Raw genomic sequence first — 25,090 nt, 5'->3', positions numbered from 1 at the left:
AACGTATTAATCGACGCAGTTCCAGATTCTCCATAAGGAAGAATGGAAAAGCCCTTAATTTTACTTTGCGAACCTCGTGTTACGCGAGTGAAAAACGAAAGCCACTAGTCCAGTCTCGCAGCAGTATCAAATGAAATTTCCAAATATTCCGTCTGACTAATATTCCTCTGACGTGTAACACGTTTTTAAAAATCGTCTACGACTATTGCAATACTCCGGTGTGTCTTGTAAGAACCAAGTATAATACAAGCGTAAGAACAAAATTGCACCAAACGTAAGAAACGTAAGAACTTCGAATGAATTCTATAAAAATGAAGAAATCGAAGAATCAACCATGGAACGCGAGACGGATACGACGATGGTCTCGGTCTCTGCGCGAGCCTCGCAGTCACCGCGTCGAAGAATCTCACGATCTTTCGAAAATTCCAGCTTCGACGTCTAACTATACAGTTTAATGTATCACGTTATAATAGTAATTTATTATTCATATTAGTAATATAAAATTATGTCGATAACGCTAATAATACGGGCATTTTGAGCGGCTTCTACGAAACTAAGCGGCTGCGGATTATGGAAACACAAAAATGTTTACGACCTTGAAACAAGTGCAGGTAAGGGGACACACGCGTTCGTACGAACTTCCTTCGTCGTTTGCCTGCCTGCTGCGTATTTCTGAAGTTGGCCCTTGCGTTATAATATTATACGTGCCGTACACTTTCACGAGCTAATCCAACCTAATTCAACGATCGAAGTTTCACGATTAAATACGCCAGGCTGATGTTCAACCGGGACAATCTGAGCAACATTCTGAACCGAAGAGTAGGACGGAAGAGAGGATGCAAAGCTTCTAATTACCGGCACAGGTCACGTTTCGATGGTTGTTGACGCGGCGAGTCCTGTTTTCGTCGAATTTCCCAGCAAATCCGTCTTCCGTTGCCAATAACGCACGACCAAGCTAACGAGCTACGAAGCTGACCAGGCGCAACAACCGCCGTATTATTATACCGAAATCCCATGATCGATGCAACGCATGTTCGATGGAAGATACTCACGCAACACCGCTCTTTTCTTATCCTGCCAACCAATTTAATTTATTTATCGTTGAGGATTTGGAGTGGCCGTCAGTTTCTCACTCGGGCAACACATGTTCCATTTTTGAGGTTGGGAAACACGTGTCTCAGCGTTTTTTGAAATTTATCCCTTAAGGGAGCGAGAAAGGAGAACCAATTTTTTTTTTAATAACAAAATAATCGTATCTCTGTATCTACCAAAGTTGGAGGCGTGAAATTCTGCATAGAAACTGTTCGTTCAAAATAAAGAAACACGTGTCTCGGTGTTTTTTGAAATTCATCCCTTAAGGGAGCGAGAAAGGAGAACGTAATTGTTTTTTATCAAAAAATAGACGTATCTCTGTATCTACCAAAGTTGGAAGCGTGAAATTCAGCATAGAAACTGTTCGTTCAAAATAAAGAAACACGTGTCTCGGCGTTTTTTGAAATTCATCCCTTAAGGGAGCGAGAAAGGAGAACCAATTTTTTTTTTTTAATAAAAAAATAATTGTATCTCTGTATCTACCAAAGTTGGAGGCGTGAAATTCAGCATGGAAACTCATCGTTCAAAATAAAGAAACACGTGTCTCGGCGTTTTTTGATATTCATCCCTTAAGGGAGCGAGAAAGGAGAACCAATTTTTTTTTTAAATAAAAAAATAGTCGTATCTCTATATCTACCAAAGTTGGAGGCGTGAAATTCAGCATAGAAACTGTTCGTTCAAAATAAAGAAACAGGTGTCTCGGCGTTTTTTTGAAATTTATCCCTTAAGGGAGCGAGAAAGGAGAACCAATTTTTTTTTTTTTTAATAAAAAAATAATCGTATCTCTGTATCTACCAAAGTTGGAGGCGTGAAATTCAGCATAGAAACTCATCGTTCAAAATAAAGAAACACGTGTCTCGGCGTTTTTCGAAATTCATCCCTTAAGGGAGCGAGAAAGGAGAACATAATTGTTTTTTATCAAAAAATAGACGTATCTCTGTATCTACCAAAGTTGGAGGCGTGAAATTCAGCATAGAAACTGTTCGTTCAAAATAAAGAAACACGTGTCTCGGCGTTTTTCGAAATTCATCCTTTAAGGGAGCGAGGAAGGAGAACGTAATTGTTTTTTATCAAAAAATAGACGTATCTCTGTATCTACCAAAGTTGGAGGCGTGAAATTCAGCATAGAAACTGTTCGTTCAAAATAAAGAAACACGTGTCTCGGCGTTTTTCGAAATTCATCCTTTAAGGGAGCGAGGAAGGAGAACGTAATTGTTTTTTATCAAAAAATAGACGTATCTCTGTATCTACCAAAGTTGGAGGCGTGAAATTCAGCATAGAAACTGTTCGTTCAAAATAAAGAAACACGTGTCTCGGCGTTTTTCGAAATTCATCCTTTAAGGGAGCGAGGAAGGAGAACGTAATTGTTTTTTATCAAAAAATAGACGTATCTCTGTATCTACCAAAGTTGGAGGCGTGAAATTCAGCATAGAAACTGTTCGTTCAAAATAAAGAAACACGTGTCTCGGCGTTTTTTGATATTCATCCCTTAAGGGAGCGAGAAAGGAGAACCAATTTTTTTTTTTAATAAAGAAATAGTCGTATCTCTGTATCTACCAAAGTTGGAGGCGTGAAATTCGGCGTGGAAACTCTTCTGCACGGGATAAATCGAAAGACAGGAATCGAAAGAAAGAAAGATAGGAGGAGAGGAGTTTCTGGCGACTCGCTCGCATGTCAAACGATTCCATGGAATTCTGAAATATCGTTTGCCTTGGCGTCGTAACGCGAGAAGATACACACAAACTATGATGAAATATTCAGTTGCGGTCGTTTCGCATGTGAAAGTTTCTCGTCTCTCGGAAGAGAACGTCGTTTCTGCTTGCGCAGGATTCTTCAACTTCCGGCTGCTTGTTTTCCCCTGGTTCTGTCAGTGGCTCCTCCAAGTCCACGCCATTAGGCCAAGCGACCGTGGCCGTAATTGAATTTGCAAGTTTCTCGCTGGGGGACACAACGATTTCATCGTCATCCGCTGGCTTTCGTTCGCTCTTTTGTTCCGTACAAGCCAGGTCGATACTTGGAAAAATCATTTGTCTCTTGTTTCGTTCGTGCAACGAGCTACACGAGAACAGCTTCTTCCTTTCGCACACCTGATTCGATTTCTTTCGATATTTTCCACCTATTGTCTTGTCTTTTTCTATTTGTTTATTTATTTATTTATTTATTCCCAGCTTTATGCGTCTGTTATTTGGCTGGCTGGAAATCCTCCCATTTATCCTATCGTTACGTGTCCTTGCTTTTTAAAAAGTGGTTTAGTGGTTTAAAAATGAAAAAAGTGGTTTATTGGCTTGGCAACTAAGTGATTGCGGGTTTTATCATTAGGTGATATTGACAAAATCCGCAGTCACTTAGTTGCCAATTCAACAGAAGCGACTGTAACGATCGACTATAGTCTCGACTATTTCGCTTGCAATTTCTTCTCATTCTCGTTCGTCCGTATGTTGCAACACCTGCTATCTGGTTCTGTCGTTTCAAACTATTTAAATCCATCTATTGGCTTGGCAACTAAGTGATTGCGGATTTTGTCGATATCACCTAATGGCAAAATCCGCAATCACTTAGTTGCCAACCCTATAGTCTGGCGCTGGACTCGAACAAGGAACGATAATTTGGTCTGAGAAGCACGGAAGGTTGTCGTTGCCAGGCGCAAGCGAATACCACGCTCCGACAAACGAGCCAAGGGACCTCTATACGTAAATAAATAAGAAAAGAAGAAAAGACGTTGCGAAAAAGAATTTCCCACTGTATAATTAACAAACGTCGATTTAACCAGGCGAAACTTTGTTAAATTTGCTTCAATTTGAGCGACACCGAAATGATTATTAGCTACGGTCCTGCGAATGGTTAAATCCACTTGCTGCTCGCATTTCACGCGCCATTATTCCCATAACCTCGCATTTATTTCTTTATTTTCCTATGGCGGTTCTCGTAGAGTGATCGAAGGAACTTGCTAAAAGGTCGAGGGATTTTATTCAGGTTAAATTCGATACAAACATTCTTCCCTCTTTCTTTGTCCCGTTTCTTCTTTCCTCTTCCAAGCCTTCTACTTTTACATCCTTCGTTTCACTCGTTTCTTTCTTTTCTTCTCCTTCTTCTTCTTATTTCTTATTCGCTGCAAGAAGAAAGAACGTTCTCCCCAGGCACCTCCCACCCCGCGCCATCGAAAGAAACTCAGAAAGTAAAAACAAATTCCCTAGAATTTTAAACGTTTCCTACTCGCCATCCTTTTATTTGCATCGCCATTTCTTATTCATATATTCGTCCGTTTGCAAGAACAGTGCAAAAGGAAAGAGAAAATGGTCAGAGCCAAAACGTTTTACAGACACTCGGTGGGTTCGGCCCCGAAGGAGGCCCATCTGCCAAGGAAACTACACTGTTTCTCTTGCCCCATTAACATAACAGTTATTACCATAGGGAGAAATCCGCAAGCGTGTCGTCTGTTATCCAAAGAAATCCCTGTTCGTGTATCTTCTGTCCCCGTCGGACAGACGGCACTCGTTTTTTCGTATTTTAGTTCCCACCGATATGATCGGGCGATTATTTGCTTTACGTTGAAATATTTTCTACGCTCGATTTACGTTGAAACGCGTCACGGTGTATCGCGACGCGTCGACACTTAGGTTTCGTATTATGTTACAGCGGACACTCGATTGCCAAACTGTTACAGGATCCCTTGAAACTTTTTTTTTAAAATCGAAGAATTTTTTTAATCGAACCGAACGACAGTATCCTTTTTTTATAGAAGTTGCGAGGAGTAGTTTGTTGGATGTCGTATAAAAAAATTTTTTTTCTTCAGAAAAACTGCAGGAACGCCACCTTTCTGCCTTCCAATGAAAATTTAAACGACGTATTTTGCAGATTTATATTATTTGTGTAGGTGGATTTATGTGCATTATTCAGGTTCATATACACGGTGAAAATTTGATGGCAATCGGTTAGCGCCAAAATCTTGTCGCTTGCTATCGCGATCAACCGATTTCGACAAAATTCTCGCCACATACGCAACTTTTTTTTTTTTTTTATTTAAAATTTCACATTCACAATTTGTCCAATTTGGACATTTGGTAGAAACATACGCAACTCACGTAAACGTTCGAAACGTGTCGTTTACATGGAACTATCGCTTTCACAGGAGATTTCGAGCTCGCGGTAAAGTCACACACACACACACACACGACAGTATATAATATATATATACATTTTGCTATGTGAAATATTTTGTCATACGATCCGTGTTTCTCGGAAATAGTTCAGCGCCTGCAGATAAGCCGGGTACGCGCTGCTCGCGTGTAAAGAGACTACAGAATCGCGTCAGAGGATCAAATATTCTCAGGTTCGTTCGCTCGCCACTTCTCGACGTTTCTTCAGAAAAAATTCCACTTTTGCCTTTCGACGTTGAAAAAAGGACAGCGTGTCCGCGGGTGGAGAATTTGGCGAGTAGAAATTGGTAGGAAAATTGAAGAGGAAGGAACTTCAGCACGGAGAATATGCAACGCCAAGAGACAAAGTATTCCACGAAATACAAAGGATGAAACGTTAGAGTTCTGTGAAGCGTTCAGGGCCGTAGCAATTACGGGGGAAAGAGTTGCGCGAAGAGAAGAAGAAAGAAGAGAGAAACGAGGGAAGATAATACGAAGTGTCGTATAACGCGAGGACGAAGGAGAAAGGATCAGCGCGAGTTTAAATTGCCAAAGCAAACCACGGTCAAACGAGGGGCAAAATCGTGGAGAAACTGGGGCAGGATAAATTTTAAGGCGATGAAAAATGGATGGCCATGGCTATTGAACGAGGTTTGCGATCCTCTGGCAAACACAATCGCAGAATTATCGTTCCTCTTCACGATTCCGCGATTATCGTTCGATCGAAGCCTCATGGGTATCGAAAAAGAACGAAATCGACGATAAAGGAAGGTTGTTTTTGCCCACCACGTGCGTATTATTCGGTCGATTTGAAAAGTTCGAACGCGATCTCGCGATGATTCGTGGATCGCGACGAACGAACGACGACTGCGTTTCCCGTAAATTTAAATTCTCGTGGTTTCGACAATGAATTTCGAGAATTAATTGAATCAATTAAACGCAGGAACCTGTGCTGTTGTTCCGTTCGAATTGTCGCGGCTTTAGAGATTGATCGTTCGTCCGATTTACGACGACAGTGATTTTCGTAAGATGAAATTTTCAACGAGCGTAGAAAATTGAAATTGCCAATATTCGAAAGATTATCGACGAACGTTTCGCTCTCCGCCAAATCCCAGTTTTGCGTTTGGTTGCAATTTTATCGCCACTGAAATATTAACGACAACGTTCGGCTGTATCGCGAATTCGCGATTATCGTTCCATTAAAATTCATTTCTTTTTTTTTTTTTTTTTTTTAATAATAACGCTCGTTTCCACGGTGTCTCCAATTAACGGCGGATTGAAATTTTCGCCTTCCGAAAAATTCACGATATATCCCCGCGTTCGACTGCAATCCAGCCTTTCGAACGTTAATAATAAAGAAAGTAAGAAGATCTCTCGATTATCGTCGGATTGAAATATTCCGGATAAAGAAAGCGACGCATAGGAATAAATAAATATTTCATCGTCGCTCGATTTAAATCGTCGTCTTTTCAAACGTTAATAATAATAACGATAATACTAATTTTCATCTCGAGATTATCGTCGAATTGGAAATTCTTTCTAGATGGAAAAAAGGTACATAGAAACGAACAATGCGATTATCGCTCGATTCAAATTTCCCACGCATTTCGAAACATCGATAACGATAATAATAACGCGGTTTTAATCTCTGAGTTTTATCCATCGCGTTAAAATTTTCTACGTTCAAAAGAGAAGAACGAAATAAAAAAGAAGACCAAGCAATTATGATAAAAGCAAATTGGCGTACTAATGTTTGAACGAGAAGGTAGCCAACTCGCGGCAAGCGTTTGACATGGCCGCTCAGTGATTGACGTAAATCACTAGAATTCTTCTCTCTAGTGGAGGGAAGTTACTAGATGGAACGTTTTAATGAAAACGAGGCAGAATGATATATTTGAGCTTGTAGTGGTTATTGGCACTCTGCTGCTCAATGATATACGATGATTAATCAACAGCAGCGATAGATAGGAAACCACAACGAATCGTTCCTTTAATTAACGCGAAATTCAATATGTCGTCGTTGTTGTAAACAGCCTTTCGGATTTCGAATCGCGTGTTGATATTAAAATGGGACACAGCGTTTCGTAAAACTGTCATTGCGAAGCATACGCGTATTTCGACGTTTTGGAATTCCTTTTAAAACTATTGAAGAAGAATTAGCCGGGAAAAACGATAGAATGAAAATTGTTATATCGTGAACAATTATAATAAACGGTATCGTATAATCGTATATGAGATATAAAGTGAAGAATATAAAACATTTTAAAATATTTTGCAGAGTATAAAATCACCGAAAAATATTTTTAATATATTGGAAAGTATGGCGTGAATATAAAACAGTATGAATATTTTGAAACGTACAAAATGAATATAAAATATTTCAAAAACCTTGCCAAATGTAAACTGAATATAAAATAGTTTGAATATTTTGTCAAGTATAAATCGAACACAAAATATTTGCAAAATGCATCGCAGAATATGAAATAAAGATAAAATGAATAAACTATAAAATGAATACAACATATTTTAAATATATCGTAGAATATAAAAGGAATATAAAATAGCTTAAATATTTGGAAGATATAAAATGAATATAAAATGTGTTCGATATTTTGTAAACTATAAAACATTTCCACTTTCAATTTTGAACGAATCTCAATTTTCCCGATATGTATGTATCATTTGAAAAAACGGAGTTTCTCGAATGTTTCAAACGATTCGAGTAGGTGAACGGTGATTTCCTATGGAATTTTTCATGGAGAAGTGTAAACGAGGAGGAGGGAAACGTTTTCGTAGAAGAAGTTGTGAAAAGGGAAAATCGCGATATCGTCGGCCACTCGAACCGGAAAATTCAATTGCCGTTTTCAGCGCAGCATTTCTATTGGTCGAGCCTAGCCGGAAATATGGTCGGGAAGAAAGTTGACAGAGCCACAGGGTTACCAGGAAATTCAACTTCCGCTGTTTGATCGTGATCTTCGTAAAAATTGTACAAATATTTGGAAAAATTAATTTTAAACTTGCACGAAAGAGAATTATATTTAGTTATTTATTGCTTTCATGAAAATTTTATATCGTCAAGTTGAATTTTCTATTTAAAAATACGTTTAGTATTTTTTCCTGGCTATTTCACCCCGAATTTTTGTTCCAGCAATTTGTATCAAATTTTCGTTTTCAACATTTCCATTTCCCTTCGAATATTATCCAAATTTTCTCTCTCCAACTTTGGCAATTCCTCTTTGGAAATTTTCTCTCTGACCAACATTTTTTTTTTATCTCCTTGCCGATATTTCCTCTGAAAATTTATTTCCGACTATTTGTCTTGGACTTTCCTGCGAAACGTTTCCCTCGACTTTATTGGGTTGGCAACTAAGTGATTGCGGATTTGTCAATACCACCCAATGACAAAATCCGCAATCACTTAGTTGCCAAGCCGATACTTCGAAAATCGTTCTGGAAAGTGGCGGAAAATTCATTTCAACGATAAAACACGAAAGTTGTCTGCTTGCTGGGGATTTTCAAAAATCCAGCGACACGTTGTTTCCGATAAATGTTAATATTATTACCAGCTACATCGCGGGGATAATTAAAAATACCTCTCTGCCTTTTCCATCCGCTTCGTACAATTATTACGCTCGTTCGGATTATTCCAACCGTTTCATCCCACGTCTTTTTTCTTCTACGCAAACTAATTCCCTTTTATGGTACAAAAATTTCAACGACAATGAAAAAAAAAAAAAAAAAGGAAAAAAAGACCGCGTCAAATATTTCGCAACATTTCGCAGAATCTGTTACCGACGAACCAGAAGAAGATCGAATTATTCAAATAGCAATTTGCTCCGATCAATATCTTTTGCTCCATTTCATTCTAACTTTTATAACATTATAACTAACTCTAGTTTATCGGAAAATCGTTATTATCGGTAAATACGTACGTATCGTATCTGGTCCGATTAATAACCAGCTGTAGATGCTTGACGACGCGATAAACGACATTTTTATGACATTAAACGCCCGTTTACAGTTAACACCGAGCTGGTTAATCCCGTGAGGTGGGCGACTAATTTCACACAGCCCTAAAATCGTGCAAACACTTTGCCACGCAATTTCCAGCTTCATCTCCGGCCGAAGCTCTTCCGCTGTAATTCAATTGGCCGATTTAATGAAATATTACCGACTTTATTAAAACGTTACGACTGCACACGGTTTAATGGATCCATCGAATTCAATTTGTCGGAGAGAAAACTCGTTTTTGTCAATTCATTTGCAAAAATTCCGCAGGATTGTTCCACTCTTTCTTTGCTACGAGTTAATGCAATTCTCAGTCAAATATCTTTCTCTTCTTTATTCTTTATTTGTATCTTCTCTATTTTGTTTTGCAATTTTATTTGATCGAAAAATCCTTCATTCGAAATTTCTTTGCTTTCGGTTTTCGGAAGATTTCCGGCTGGTCGATCGGCTCGTTTGAAACATTTTTCACGAGGAATATGTTGTTATCTCGAGCGCTGTTTACTTTGAAATTATTTTACTTTGAAATTCTTGAAACTTGGATTTTGTTTCCCTTTGGTTTTACGAAGATCTCGAGATGGTTAATTAGCTGGTTCGAAATATTTCGAAATTTCCTTAGCTCGTAGCTTTCTACCTTGAAGTTTCTTTACCTCGCAAGCTTTTCATTCGAGAATCGCGTTATTTCGAAATTTTTGGAAATTTGAAATTTCTTTTACTTTAAAAAAACTTCCAGACGAGCGATCAGTTGGTTGGAAATCTTTTGCTCTGGAATTTTTATTCCAGAGATTTATTTGCTTCTGCAATTTTTATTATTAATTTTATTTACAAATGTCCTCGCTGTGGTAGCTTTCCACTCGAAAACTCTGTCATTTTGAAATTTTGCAAACTTTCCTTTCCTTCTGGTCTTCGAACGATTCAAAGGTGGTAGCGTAGCAAATTTTATTTTACCTTCCATGCAATTTATTCTCTTCAATTTCCAAAGTTACTTTTTTTAATCGAATTACAAAACACCGCTCCCTCCTCTCTTTTTCTTTTTCATTTTAATCAGTATCCGAGGACTTTCAGGTCTAACGAACAGGTCGATCAGCCGATTTTCCAATTAACAACCGCCTTTGACACCAGCTAAGTCAGACGCGCGCCACGTGAAATTCGTTTTGCTGCTGCTTCTGAGTATTTCACGCGCCTTTAACCCGCAAGTTGCGCTTCCGTGCTACAGCTACCACCAGCTTCCTCTAACATGTTGCCAAGGCGCCTAACCGCGTTTAACTGTCCAAATTTGACTTGCAAATTCCGATCGGTTTATTACACATTTTCTTAAATTCAAGTCAAACCTTCCATTTTCCTTCTTCCCTAATTTTTTATTCATACGGGGTGGAAAATACATTGGTTTTTCATATGAGAATTAAAGGAATGCGGCGGAGGGAAATTTGAAAGTGAAATTTTGGGCGAAGAAAATTTCTGACGGAAGGATATTCCAAAATGAAACAATTTCGAGACTTCGTCTGTTAATTTTTAGCGCGATAGTTAGTTATCAATTTTAGTCAATTTTTATTACAATTATCAATTTTTAGTACAATGGTCAGACTGTCTGATCGACAGTGAAGTCGGGGAAGATTTATCTACAAATTCGAATTTTCCTCGCATTTTCTACCGTACGATCAATTTTCGAAATATGAGCTACATTTTTATTAAAAAAAAAAAAAAAAATGGCGCAATAAATTTGGGCTAAAAATTAATCGTTGCGGAAGATCCGATGGACAGTTAGGAATTTTAAATATTGGAGAAAATGTTACAATTTGCAACATCGAGAACGTGGAAATAAAAAGATTTTCGAAACGATGGCCAATGAAAATTTACGCGAAACGAATTGCGAGGCAATTGCAATTTCACGTTGCCGAGGGCAGACAATTTTCAATTTGATATTAGAAAAAAGACCAATTAATCCATTTACATTCGCGAATTTTCTTTTTTAATATTTAATTGCCCTAAAAAAAAAAAAAAAAAAAAAATCCAACGTCCTTCACATCGCCGTGTCCCATTTATTGGGTTGGCAACTAAGTGATTGCGGATTTTATAATTACCACCTAATGACAAAATCCGCAATCACTTAGTTGCCAACCCAATTGGAAATTTCTATGAAATTGAAACAAGCTCAAATATCTGTAAATTACGACAAACCGATGTTTGGTCCTCGACAAGTTGGCGCATAACATAACATAACACAACAGCGTGAAAGCTTTCCATCTGAAAGATGAAATTCGTCCTTGAAAATATCTCGCGAGCAAGCATGGAATCGTGTGAAAAAAGCACCCTGTAAATACGTAGAGAAATATCGCTGGAAAAATTCTACAATATTTTTTTACACTCAACCGTTCCACCAATTTCACGCTGCACGATAAAACAGATAAACCGATTTACTTCTTTGGACATTTAGGAGGTACGAGCGAGAATTGCTGTTTTTATTCGTTGGAAACTGAAAACAACGAGTAAACTGTGTGCTTAAATGGGAGATACACGGTACAGCTTGCTTTTATGCGTACAAAAAAAAAAAAAAAGAAAAAAAATCTAAAAACGTGAAAAAAAGGGAAGAAGAAAGCGGTGAAATTTGTTGGAAAGCGAAGCAGACAGCGCATGTAAGAGATTGCAGCGATGCTACAGGTGGTTGTCGCGGATCGATTCGTCTGACCAGCGATCGTCTGAAATAAGTTTCGCCATCAGGAAACTTCCTTAATACCAGTTTCGACCGTATTATATTTTATATTCACTCGTCGAGAAACTTCAATTCGTAGGAAACTTCGACAACACAAAAAAATCCTACCAGCTGTACTTTCGCCTCGAATCGTAACGTTTTAGCCTAATCTTCCAACGCTCTTTCCAACATTTTAATCCTGCGATTTTCAATTTCATCGATCGTTAGTTTTCCTCTGGGAAACTTTAGTGAGAACGACGACTAGTAATTTAAAAAATACGACGACAGTGGCAAACGCCTTCAGCGATAATTTCTATCTATTCGTAACAAATTTTCATTATTTATACTCGAATCTCCTGATCGGAATTCACTGGGTGGAATATAGAAATAAAGAAATAAAGAACATTGTATTGGATACATATTTTCATAGTGTTCATATATTGGGTTGGCAACGGAGTCATTAGGTTGTATTGACAAAATCCGCAGTCACTTTGTGGTGGATGCTTAAACGTGTTGCTTCAAATGGTAAAACGAATTGATACTTGTTATGGTCAAACGTATTTAAAAATCGTTCTTAATACGAAGTACAGAGTTAATACAATACGTCTTAATCGTCGCTCGCACCATACTACTCGTTATAAGGATATTAGATACTCTCTGTCCTAGAGAGCGTGTGTTCGTTTGTTTATACTAGTCGAGAGAGTACCAGAAGGTTGAAATTCGACTCCGGCAGACGGTTACGCGTAGCGGCGATATTGTTTTGTCCGGGGTTTTTTGTTATTACATTTCGCACGTCGAGACGGTGTCGATGTCTCGAGGCAAAACAACACGAGTCACTCTCGGTTCGCATCGTCCTATGACTCATGCGCTGCTACAACTTAGTTGCCAACCGAATATAGGAACACTATGAAAACATGTACATTCTTGTACTGCGATAATAAAATATGTATTACAAAAATGCACTCGTTGTTGGAAAATATTACGTTCGTATTAGCTCTTCCGCAATTGTATCATTTTTCTTCCATTTCGATTGCCAATAAAATATGCTAATTAAATCTTTGTATCGTCGGCTGATTCGAAGAAAATAATCACATTGTGAAGGACGCTGAAAGGATGACAAATACGTAATAAAATTATCTTCCACGGGTTTAATATATTTTTTTTCATCAGCCTGTATTTGAAAGTAGAAATTGTCAGTCTCTGGACAGACGGAAGTTTCCGTAACGAAAAGTAGCGAGGGCCGATCAAAGGCCGGACGGTTTATTGAATTTACAAAGTTGCCAACGGCTCGATACACGTGGCCATACTAATTGCGAAGCCCATGCTAATTAAATGCCTGTGCCGACCTAGCAACAGGAAACACTTGACGCTCATACAACTCCTATCTCTTTGATGTATCCCAGGCACAGGCTTCGGCACAGGCGCTGCCCACTTGTGGTGTTTCCTTTAGATTTCCATTTCGATGTGAACTTGCCTTTATTATCATATACATACAGGGCAGGCAAAAGAGTAGCGAAATTTCCTCGGAATTAGAATGGTGTTTAGACTGGACATTTTGAATTTGTTAGGAAGAAATTTATGGAGATTCTGGTCAAATTTGCTTTTGTATTTCCACGGTGTATAAGTTTTCCACTGTGTAAAGAAACGTCTAGAGCGTATAGATTTTACACCTGCGAAGCAAAAATTTGTCAAGATGTGGATGAAATTTGCACCGTGTCCAATGGTCTTGATCGCAAAAATTCGCCACGAAGAAAATTTATTTGACGTGTTTGAGAAATTTCCAAAGGATAAAAATGGAAGCTGGATAAATGTTTTGGGGGATCTTTGTCAAATTTTGACAGCGTCTAAAGCCTGGATCATAGAAATTTCCCATTTGCCGAGATCTTCTAGAGTCTATTCTCTACATTTTCAACTCGCTAAGCAGAAATTTCTCTTCTAACGAGTTTCTAAAGAGCAAAGTAAACGTCGTAGTATGTCTAAACTTTAGATTCTAACAGATATAAAATTTCAAATAACGAATATGGTATTTGCTAGGCAAAAATTCGTCGACATTTTCGTAGAATCTCGGCTGTTTCGAAAATACATTTGTAGTCTCGCTAAAATTTAATAATATTTCAGCTGTTTTTAAATTCTACGTTATTTAAATTTCCGCCTTACTGGGCGAAAATTTATTCAGATTTTCGGAAAATTCCAAGTGTTTCCAGAGCCTAGATTATATCAATCTTATCGACTCTTTATCTTTATTATATCGACAATTAAAAATTTCTGGACACTAGGTGCTAGATTATATAATTTTCGATTTCCTACGCAACAATTAATTAATTTCGGTGATGTCTAAAATCTTAGAGGCAAATATTTATTCGCATCTTCGCAAAATCGTATTCGCGTCCAAGCATTAGATCGAGTATATTTATTATTTATTATTTAATTATTATTTAATTATTATTTTTTTATTTAATCACTTAGTTGCATAAATATATAAACTAGACCCAATTTACAAACAAAAACTCAATATATAAATACATGTACAAGAGAGTACTTGTCGAACAAAACTCGATAGAGTGTTTGATTTGGAAAAGAGTAAATTCTTGATCGATCGAATGACTCGCGTTTCAATCGTATCGAGTTCGTGTTCCATTTAAGAGAATCAACTAAACGTTTTAAGAAAGGATTGATAGCGGCCTCCTTATCTGTAGAACCTCTTTCTAGCTGCACACTTGATCCCACTCTTACAATCTCCTAATCCGCTGTTGAAATTGCCCCTTCGACTATGTCGAACCTCTTAATCGGCTTATTCTCACTGTCTGTAGAGAATCTACTTCTGTCCAATAAAACTGAAAATCTCTTGAAAAGCATCAATTGAAAAGGGAACGTATATTGCGCTTTGCCGTCGCCAACATGTTGCATAACAGTGCAGTACTACTGAACGTGTTAGTCTATTCAAGGGCCGAGTGACAAAATTGTAATGGTCAGTGTATGTTATTGGCTTGGCAACTAAGTGATTGCGGATTTTGTCATTAGGCGGTATTGACAAAGTCCGCAATCACTTAGTTGCCAAGCCAATACTTTTGAAACTAGCAAATCAAAGCAATGTTGACACTCCAAGACACAACAATATGGGTCACTCGGGTTTGAATCTTCCGTTGACTTATGTGCCGCTGCAACGGTATAATTATATATCTAATTATTTAATTAGAACATCATATTGTGACGGCACTCGACAGCACAAATACCACCACTCGACACTAACTAGACTCTTTAGGCTACGAACGTTCGGGACCCGGGTTCAAATCTCGGTACCTGTAACGTCGATTCACATCAGAGACCAGGCCATACACCGCGGACAGGATGGCACCCAGGTGTCTGCACATTCTTGGTGCGCACCCTCGATAGTCTTACGTACCCACCAGGGATCTTGGCACTTTTCCTAGTTAAGGTCCTTCGGACCAAGCGAGTATTTCCTGTCTTAGATTTCCCTTTACGTTTATTGTCTACTACGTGTTAGCCTAGAAAGTTGGTTTTCTTCACATCCGGTATGTTCCGTTAGCAACTTTCTCGCCAGAGCGGCTAAAACCCTTCCTGGTCCACCAACCGTCTTATTATCCAGTCGGAGACGGTGTCTACTACCCTCACTTCCTTAACCAAAATTGTCATCAACAAATCCGATAGACCCGTGTCCTTAGACACACCCATCCCTAACCTTCCTCAGACACAGTATCGCCAGAAAGAGTCACTTATTCTGTATCCTTGGAATAGTCAACATATCCTTACCGGTCTCTACCCTTATAACAGTCGTGTACTTAACGTATCGTTGTAACCAAGTCTTACATAACGTGGTTGGAGTGAATTGTGATTTATGTTAATTCAGTGTGTGTTACATTGTGATTGCAGAATTCGTAATAAAGTTTAATTAAAACAAAATTAATAGTTGTGTTACGACTCAGCTATTTAATTTCATCAATCAACTCTTGAGTTTACGTGACACACCCGTGGTCCGATTTTTCTTCCACGATTCTTAAATGAGAAGAAAATACAGCAGTACCCCAGCAGAGTGACATTCTACAGCCAGCAGCCACAATTATCACGGACAACACACTTACACCTCGATATATTTAATACAAAACGAAGAAATATGTCACTACATCGACATTGTCAATTTTCCTGCAACATATTCGATATCCTTAATTAATATTACCTATGACATATTTACTAACAGTTCATCCACAGTTTTCCCTCACAATTTTTCAGACTTCCATTTCGATCGCTTCAGTACTTACGTTCCAAGTCTTACGTTCTGATCATCTGCGGATAATTCCAGTCTGTCGATCTATTGGGTGGGCAACTAAATGATTGCGGGTTTTCTCATTACCACCCAATGACAAAATCCGCAATCGCTTAGTTGCCAACCCAATACTGTGCAAGAAAGCGCTTAATTTACAGTTGCCTCGTTCATAACGAATCTTTCTGCTCATCACTGGCGAACAAATTTTCGATCAGACGTGTAACAGCTTATTAGATAGCGGTATACGTAGCTTAGTATAGAACAGGCGTAGCAAAAGCTTGGAAATTTCGACGTTGCAAACTATAAATATCTATGGAATGTTCAATTTTCTATTTCAGCTGTTAAGCTCTATCGTGGTAGTGGGTGGGACAAATATGGCAGGCGTTCTGACGCATCATCCCCGCGAACTGGCACAGAGGCAAGCCTTCCTGGAAACCAGGCAATGCGTCGAAGCTCGATTGACTACACAGAGAGAAAATCAGCAACAGGTATCGTACGCGAAATTCTATGAAATTCTATCTTTCTCCGACCGTGCAGACAAAGCACCACACTTTTATTCGCAACGATAGAAGTCGCAGCTCCATCAGCGGAGGGAACTCCACAGTCTCTCGTGAATTTGGTATATCGATGGCTGTAGAGATTTTCAGAATTTAACAAATTAAAAATCTGCTCGTCCAATTTGGAAATTTATCTGAATTAAGAGCGTAGCTAGTTTAGAAATTTAATTGGAAATTTATCAAATTGTAAACTTGCTCAGCTTGGTAATTTCTTTAATTGGGAAATTGCCAATTTTGCAAGTTTCCCTAATTTCTTGATTTATCCAATTAGAAGTCGATCGAGTTTCCTACTATGGAGCTTCGGATTTCTAATGATCAAAAATTAGTAATTTTACTTAATCTACTTAGCTTTGAAATACGTCTAATTTAAGGTTCGCCTAAATTCACCTATTTCTCGATATCTGGCAAATTTACGTTCTTTTATCCGAAGTGTTCATTCGGGCGAACGTTACCGAATTTTTCTTTGTGGACAAGGAAGGTATATTTTGAAAATTCAAATACCTTTCGATGTGCTATGGAACGATGCTATTTAACTGAGAATTAACTTGTTAATAACGCACAGCCAAGTATTTAATACAATGTCCATAACACAATGCGCCATATTATTACAATATTCGCATAACGCCAGCGAACCTTTTATCTCTTGTTTTAATGAAAATCGTTTTTTGACAAAGAGCTGCATCACGCCGGAGTCCATGGGAAATGTTGGCGAATAAAATCTCTGTTTTACATATTTTTAAACGTTCCACCTGCGGAACATCGTGTGAAACACAATTCCGAATTTTTTACGCGAGAAACAAGCTTCTCTATTTGTAAATTTATCCGTGCGAAAAATTCAGCGAATTCGCGATACAAAATTAGAGGACCGGCAACAGATTAAAAAGATAGGACAACAAAGAAATGAAAACAAAAATCGTATCGATGCAGGATACAATTTTTTGTGATTGCGTTACGTTAAGTAACGTTAATTGCTGCTCGATTACACCGATATTTAGTATTCTACGGGGAACATTAATATTACCAGGTTGGAAAATCGGCTAGTTACTAATAACGAGTTTAATCAGAGCCAGTTCGATCGAGCAAACTAACGAAATTCTAATGATCAAACCTGCCCCGTTGCTGCCTGTGCACCTCGATAATTAATGTACTTCACTAATTGTTTATTAATATCATCATCGTCAGCCACGTATAGCGAACTATTTGCCCGACATTTTCTAATTTACTGTGATTTCAAACTAGAGGAAAATAATTGTTCAATAATTTACCGAGCAAGTTGGTCTTCGTTCAAACTACGTGAAAATTCGAAACGAATTCGCGATAAGTAGATCGCTGATTTCTATGCAAGTTCACGTCTTAACGAATACAATTGAACGACCTAACCTCGTTACGAACAAACCTATTTAAAGAAATCTATAGAGAAATATTAAAACGAGTAACTAGTTGCGAATCAGACTTATCGTTTTTATCTGCTGAACGAAGTTTCAAGAATTATCAACGGCTAGTTATCTTCGATACGTTTCAACTTTAATTAAAGGTAATTAACTTAACTCGTTGGGAGGGGCGAAGGTTCTAATTTCTGAGGTAGTTAACCTAACAACAGGTAGATTATTTTTAGCAGCTAGGCGAAATAATAGCGGGCAACTGACGGAAGTCTGCTGAAGATAATGGTTTATCGGAGATCGGTTATAATTCCAGTGGACATTGTAGCCGTGACCAGGTTCATTGTATGCTTTAATCAGGTATCCGTGACCTGACGCGATAATAATCCACCACTGTCCTAGTAGCTGTCTCTTGTTTATCAAGCACATGGTCCTTGGCTTCATTCGCTCGATATCTTGCCTCTAACAAACACGTTCTCAATTTGAATTTGTGCAATTTTGTCAAATTCACGCTGTATCGCTAGAAATCTCCTACGTACAAAGAACGTTCACTAGCTAGCTTTCCGAGATATTCAAAATTCTAACCTAATTCCTAATCTAATTCTAACTTTTCTAATTCTAAGTTTTTCAATTCTATGTACACGCAGTGAATACTTCCTTCGAACTTACCAATACTACAAATGTACGTAATATTATTCTCTTTTCCAATTAAATTTTTTATCAAGGAATATTCTAAGGTAGCAAGATCCTAACCTAGCTTTTTCTTCAATTCTTCGGTTCTACGACAGACGTAGTGCTTCCTTCAAACTTACTAATACAAATATATGTAGTATCATTCTCTTTTCCAATCAGATCTTTCACCTAGGAATTTTCTAAGATAGCAAAATCCTAACCTAGCTTTTTCTTAAATTCTTCAGTCCTATGACAGACGTAGTATAATACTTTCTACAAACTTATCAATACTACAAATGTACGTAATATCGTTCTCTTTTGCAACCAAATTTTTTATCAAGGAATTTTCTAAGGTAGCAAAATCCTAACCTAGTTTTCTTTCAAATTCCTCAGTTCTTCGGCACACATAGTGCTTCCAAACTTACTTATTAACACTTATTAACGTTACAAAAGAACACAACATTCTCTGCTGCACGAAAAACGTTCATCAAAAATCTTTTCAAGATGGCAACATTCTAACCTAACTTTCCTCCAATTCCTCAGTATCGTGATACACACAGTGTATCTAAAGTAACTCGAAAGATATCGTACAGTGGCTATGACAAGTATAAGGAACTTGATATACTTGAACCTAATCGATTAGCATACATGGTGTCTCAGCTAAAAGAAGCTACCTAAATATCTCCTTCGTTTTTCGTAATATGAAGAATTGGCACAATTTGAATGGCTACAACGAACAAATACCCTGAAAAACAAATTTTTATCGATAATAGCGTTGTTACGCTCTACCATTGCGGTGCAACATCGAATTTTCCTCGGTTTATACTTATACCACGATACAAACAGAATAGGAAAACTGGTGGAGAAGACAGATGAAATAGAAGATCGATTTGCGCTGTTTTCATCAACAGAACCGAATTACTTTCTTCGTAACGAGATGAAATTTTGTTTGTTCGCGAAGAGCTTCCATCAGCACGAAATTAAAGCATACCGATGACCAAGTGAAAGCTGTTCAATCTCGCCTGCTAAAGTACTAAGGTCAGACCGGTTGTTTTTCCTATCCCAATACTTCAATCGAAAAGTTTAATTGCAACATTAATTGTCCTTTCTGTTTTCCTTTTGGCTGATTGGTGGTACTGTGAGAATTTTTGCCAAGAAGGCTACGTATGTACAGAGACATCGTGCGTATATTATTTGCAACGCATACGAATTTGGTTGACTTCGATTAGAAATTATCGAAGGATGAATTTGTTTAATTTCCCACAATTTCTATCGTTCGGATTTCCAAATACACGATCCTACATTTTCGAGTTTCCCGCATCGAGCTTGCGATTTTGCAACTTTTTGACTCGTTGATTCTCGCGTTTGCCATTTAAATTTTCAATTTTGTAACTTCTCGAATTTTAATTTACCAACTTCGCCTTTCAGCTTCGCCAATTTCCGCTTTTCCAGTTTTAACTTTCAACGTTGCGTCTTCCAAACATCCAATATCCAATTTTTCAAATTTCCGTCGCAACAAAAGTTTAGCTTGCAAGCAAATAACCACAGGCAGGTAGTAAGGTATTTTTCGATAGAAAAATTTGTCACGGTGTTATTTCACGATCGAGAAAACATCGGGAAAGGTCAAGTTCTACTTATCTTCGAATTGACAGTATTTTTATTCGAACGATCAACCGATTCACGAAGGAAATAATTGCATCTCCGTGAATTTTAACACAGTTTCACGTGGCCAACAGTGGGTCATTTCTGGCCTGAACGAGCGCAATGCGTGATCGTCGTTGCTTAGAACTGCCTGGCTTCCCTTATTTTTCTTATTTTAAGGTTGCCAGTTTGCATAAGTTTCGCGTATACCGATGGAATTTATGGTTCCGTGGTATGCAGTTTCGGCACGATGCTACGATACGCTGTTAAATCGGCAACCATCGTCGACAAGTTCTTTCATAGTACTCTCGCAACAAGATATATCGCGTTCAAGATGGAATTTCCTTCCGAGAAAATTAAAAAGTCGGACTCTAAACGTTCTATGAAATATGTTTTTCATTACACGTTCCATCTACACCGAATGTGGAAGATATTCGCGTATGCGAATATCTTAAGAACAGAATAAGTTTTTAAGAATTGGATCGAACGATTCGAGCTTTCTTCGAGGAGTCAGAAAGGCTAATTTACCAGACGACGCGCAAGAAAATTTAGCAAGCTAATTCCTCTGACATTTCGAAAAACAGGTCAATTTTAAAGAAACTTTTACTATTCTAAAGAGTGTACGAATACTTTACATACGACAGATGACGAGTATACTCGTCAAACTCAGAGTATGTGTTAATCGCTAAACTACAGTTTAAACAGCAGATTCTAACTACTTTTCACGCATGACGAGTATACTCGTCGTGACATAAAACACCGTCATCGCTTCACGACGAATATATTCGTCATAATACACAATACTGTTATCACTTCACGACGAATACATTCGTCACAACGCAAAGTAACACCACTTCTTTATGACGAGTATACTCGTCATGACACAAAATACTGTCATCGCTTCACGACGAATATATTCGTCATAATACAAAATACTGTTATCACTTCACGACGAGTACATTCGTCATAACGCAAAGTAACACCACTTCTTTATGACGAGTATACTCGTCGTGACACAAAATACTGTCATCGCTTCACGACGAGTATATTCGTCATAATACAAAATACTGTCATCGCTTCACGACGAATATATTCGTCATAATACAAAATACTGTCATCACTTCACGACGGGTATATTCGTCATAACTCAAAGTACTGCCACTTCTTCATGACGAGTATACTCGTCAGAGACAGCTGGCCGTGTAGCTGTCCGAAGCTACAAGTTGCTGCGATAAACCGTTCAGAGGGAGAAGAAGAATCGATCTCGACTGGAAATTTTAATCAGCTGAGAATATCGAGCAATGGAGAAGTTTAACGAGAATCCAGGAAATGCAATACGGCGAGGCGACAAAGGAATGAAACTAGCCGACACCTGGTCAGAATGAAATGGAAGGTAGCGTTACGTGACTTGCAATAGGAAATAGCGGCCAAGAGGTCGTGCGTATTGGCCGATCACGAACGATAGGTGATCGCACGTGACACAGCACAGGTGCGCGCAACCTGTTGTGTGCGGAGAGGCTGATCGATTTATACGGCGTCAAATTAGTCGCGGTGAGGGGCCGCTGTAATTTCAGATTCTACGACGCGTTCGGTATCCGTGCGCTTGGTAACAAGAGAAACCAGACTAAGTAACGATCGGACCTGAATATTTCATAGTTCGTATGAAATTGAGCGAGATACAACGAGAGACGAACGGAAGGATCACCTGGTAAAAGGAAACATCCCATTGGAATCGTTCGATCACGCCTAGCGAAAAAAGCAGCTGACGACCGGCTTCCTCGCAACAATATCGGCAGCCTCGTTTTCGTATTTGTCGGTCGCGAAAATTATGCGAGCTTCTGTGCCAAGGGCTGGGGCGCGACAGGCAGAACGAGTTTGAACGTGGCGGAGATCCTCGACGAGGGTGGAAACACGTGCCGGTGATGATGAAAGTGGTGTAAGTCGTCAGTGGGGAGAAAGTTTCTTAAAATATTTAGAGATAAAGAGATAGACAGCCAATTCGAGTGGTTCGAAGTTATAGAAATAGCGAATATTCTGATGCAGCGACCTGTTCTCTTCTTTTCTTTAAGTAAACTTTCAGTTTCGTTGAAAGATTTGTATCGTTCGTTCGTAATAATATCTATTGGGTTGGCAACTAAGTGATTGCGGATTTTGTCATTAGGTGGTAATGATAAGATCTGCAATCACTTAGTTGCCAAGCTAATAATATTAATAACTTGCAATCAGGATGACGTAAAGTACGTTACGACGTACACATAGTGTACGATATTTCAGAAAGAATACTTTCTACGTCTTTCATATTTATAATTTTTAATTTCTCCAATTGCACGACCGATAATACCGAAAATAGATATATTCGAACAGCTGTTAAAGGTAGAAAATGATAGAAAAAAGAAAGGTTCTAATCTGGCAATCCCTTGGGATATTTGCGCGAAGTATGCGAGGAAGGGACCATGAATTTCCCGTGCGATGCGAGGAAATTGCATTCCCCTTGCTCTTTGCTGTTCGAACGTCGTAGACGAGAGGCTGTACGCGATGAACGACGACGAATTTTCTCTGATTTTTTTGCAGGAACGGCTTCTATTGAGCGTGTTGCCACGCCACGTAGCCATGGAGATGAAGGCAGACATCGCAGGGAAGCCGAAAGATACCATGTTTCACAAAATTTACATTCAAAGGCACGAGAACGTCAGGTGAGTACCGCCTCGAGTACCCAAACGCGAAGATATAAAAAAAAAAAAAAATAAAAAGAGAAGAAGAAATATCTCAGAGATTTAGCGTCGTTATAAAGTTCAGGTTGATCGTGATTGACGATAATTTTTGCACAGTTTGACTGACTTTCGGACATTTAAGTCGATGAAATTAGACTTGCACGTTTGGAGGTTTGAGATAGTTCGGTCAGACGTTTGGGACTTTTTGTTTGAAGGTTTGAGAGCTTTTGTTTCAAGGTTTGAGAGTTTCTGTTTCAAGGCTTGAGAGCTTTTGTTTCCAGGTCTGAGAGCTTCTGTTTCAAGGTTTGAGAGCTTCTGTTTGAAGGTTTGAGAGCTTCTGTTTCAAGGTTTGAGAGTTTCTGTTTCAAGGTTTGAGAGCTTTTGTTTCGAGGTTTGAGAGCTTCTGTTTCGAAGTTTGAGAGCTTCTGTTTCAAGGTCTGAGAGCTTTTATTTGAAGGTTTGAGAGCTTTTGTTTCAAGGTTTGAGAGCTTCTATTTGAAGGTTTGAGAGCTTTTTCTCGGAGGTTTGAGACTTCTTGTCTAAAAGATTAAGATATTCCAAAAGAAATTTGGTCAATTTTTCCGTAAGGTTGGTAACTGAAGTCTTCGTAAATAATACTACGTACAATTTACCGAGTTTAAATCCTTCTTTTCAAAGGAGCAAGTTTGTTTAAAGTACGATACTAACTAAATGTATTCCATTACAAATTCATCGAATTCAATTAGTTTTTCCAAGGCAAGGGATTCTTTCTGTAAGAATTAACCATATTCTACCGCGATGTTCTTCTTCTTTAAAAGAAACCTATTTACAGACCTCATTCATATTCTACTGCATAATAAACAGACCACTGTATTCATTGCGTAATAATTTACCATAAAAATCCACCAAACAGCGTTTCCTATTCAAAAAGGGAAAACATGTCTGACCAAATCGATCACATTCTACTATACGGCGCTCAGCTCATTGCACGTTTACCCGTCGACTATTTAAAATAAGACTTGTACCAAGCTAGTTCCTTCATCCATAGAAAGACGTCTGTCTCTGGAAACCAATTATACTGCACTATATATTAGACCAATTGTATTAACATCTCAGACGTTTCAATCAAAAATTTACCGAAACCTAATTCCTTTTGCCAAAGGAGGAAAAGCCTGTCTGCTTAAACCACTCTTCTTCTACTGTGTAGTATACAGACAATGCAGTATCCGCTCCTGAGTCATTGAAAATAGAAATCTACCGAAACCAATTCCTTGGAAACTCTTCGAAAGAAAGACAATTATCAGTCCAAATCAAACCTATTCTACCGTACAATCTATTATATGTTACACAATTAACTGCTTTACACAAAATCCCATGTAACGCATTTAATTCGTTACTGTTGGATTGGCAACTAAGTGGTTGCGGATTTTGTCATTAGGTTATATTGACAAAATCCGCAACCACTTAGTTGCCAATCCAATGTATATATATAGCTATATTTATATATAAAAATTCGCGTAATACGACAGGCTACTGTATCAGATTGCTAATAAAATATGTGAAAATTAATAGACACGCGTATCTGACTGAATAATTCTGGCACGGTGTATTCAGTGAGGCGAAACAGCTGAGCATCCAACTCTATTATACACCAGGCTGACACACGCGTCTATTATACGTTACGGTAACGCGTATCTGCCACTCGAGGCTCGTTAAGTCGCACGACATCTACTACCCTTACGAATTCCAATTAACATGCTGATATAATAACGACTAGAATATAATACCGAAGAATATATAATATTGCATTTGTTCTATTTTCTAGCATTCTGTTCGCCGATATCTGCGGGTTTACTTCGTTGTCGGATCAGTGCACTGCCGAGGAAGTCGTCAGGCTGTTGAATAAACTGTTTGCCTGGTTAGTCTATTTTATATTTATTTTTAATA

General features: G+C 38.3%; 1 protein-coding gene across 2 annotated transcripts in view; it reads left to right on the top strand.

Moving 5' to 3' along the window:
• LOC117216992 (adenylate cyclase type 6) overlaps positions 1-25,090 on the top strand; it is a 90,246-nt gene that overhangs the window by 51,740 nt on the left and 13,416 nt on the right. For both annotated transcript variants that reach the window (XM_033464221.1, XM_033464223.1), the window contains exons 7-9: positions 16,543-16,692; positions 23,025-23,146; positions 24,969-25,061. In XM_033464221.1, coding sequence (XP_033320112.1) covers positions 16,543-16,692; positions 23,025-23,146; positions 24,969-25,061 — 365 coding nt within the window. The remainder of the gene's footprint in view (positions 1-16,542; positions 16,693-23,024; positions 23,147-24,968; positions 25,062-25,090) is intronic.

This window comes from Bombus bifarius, unplaced genomic scaffold (assembly GCF_011952205.1).
Source record: "Bombus bifarius isolate JDL3187 unplaced genomic scaffold, Bbif_JDL3187 scf7180000007974, whole genome shotgun sequence".
Taxonomy (NCBI): domain Eukaryota; kingdom Metazoa; phylum Arthropoda; class Insecta; order Hymenoptera; family Apidae; genus Bombus; species Bombus bifarius.
Note: the sequence above shows the minus strand (reverse complement) of the source record. Positions and strands in the feature narration are given on the sequence as shown.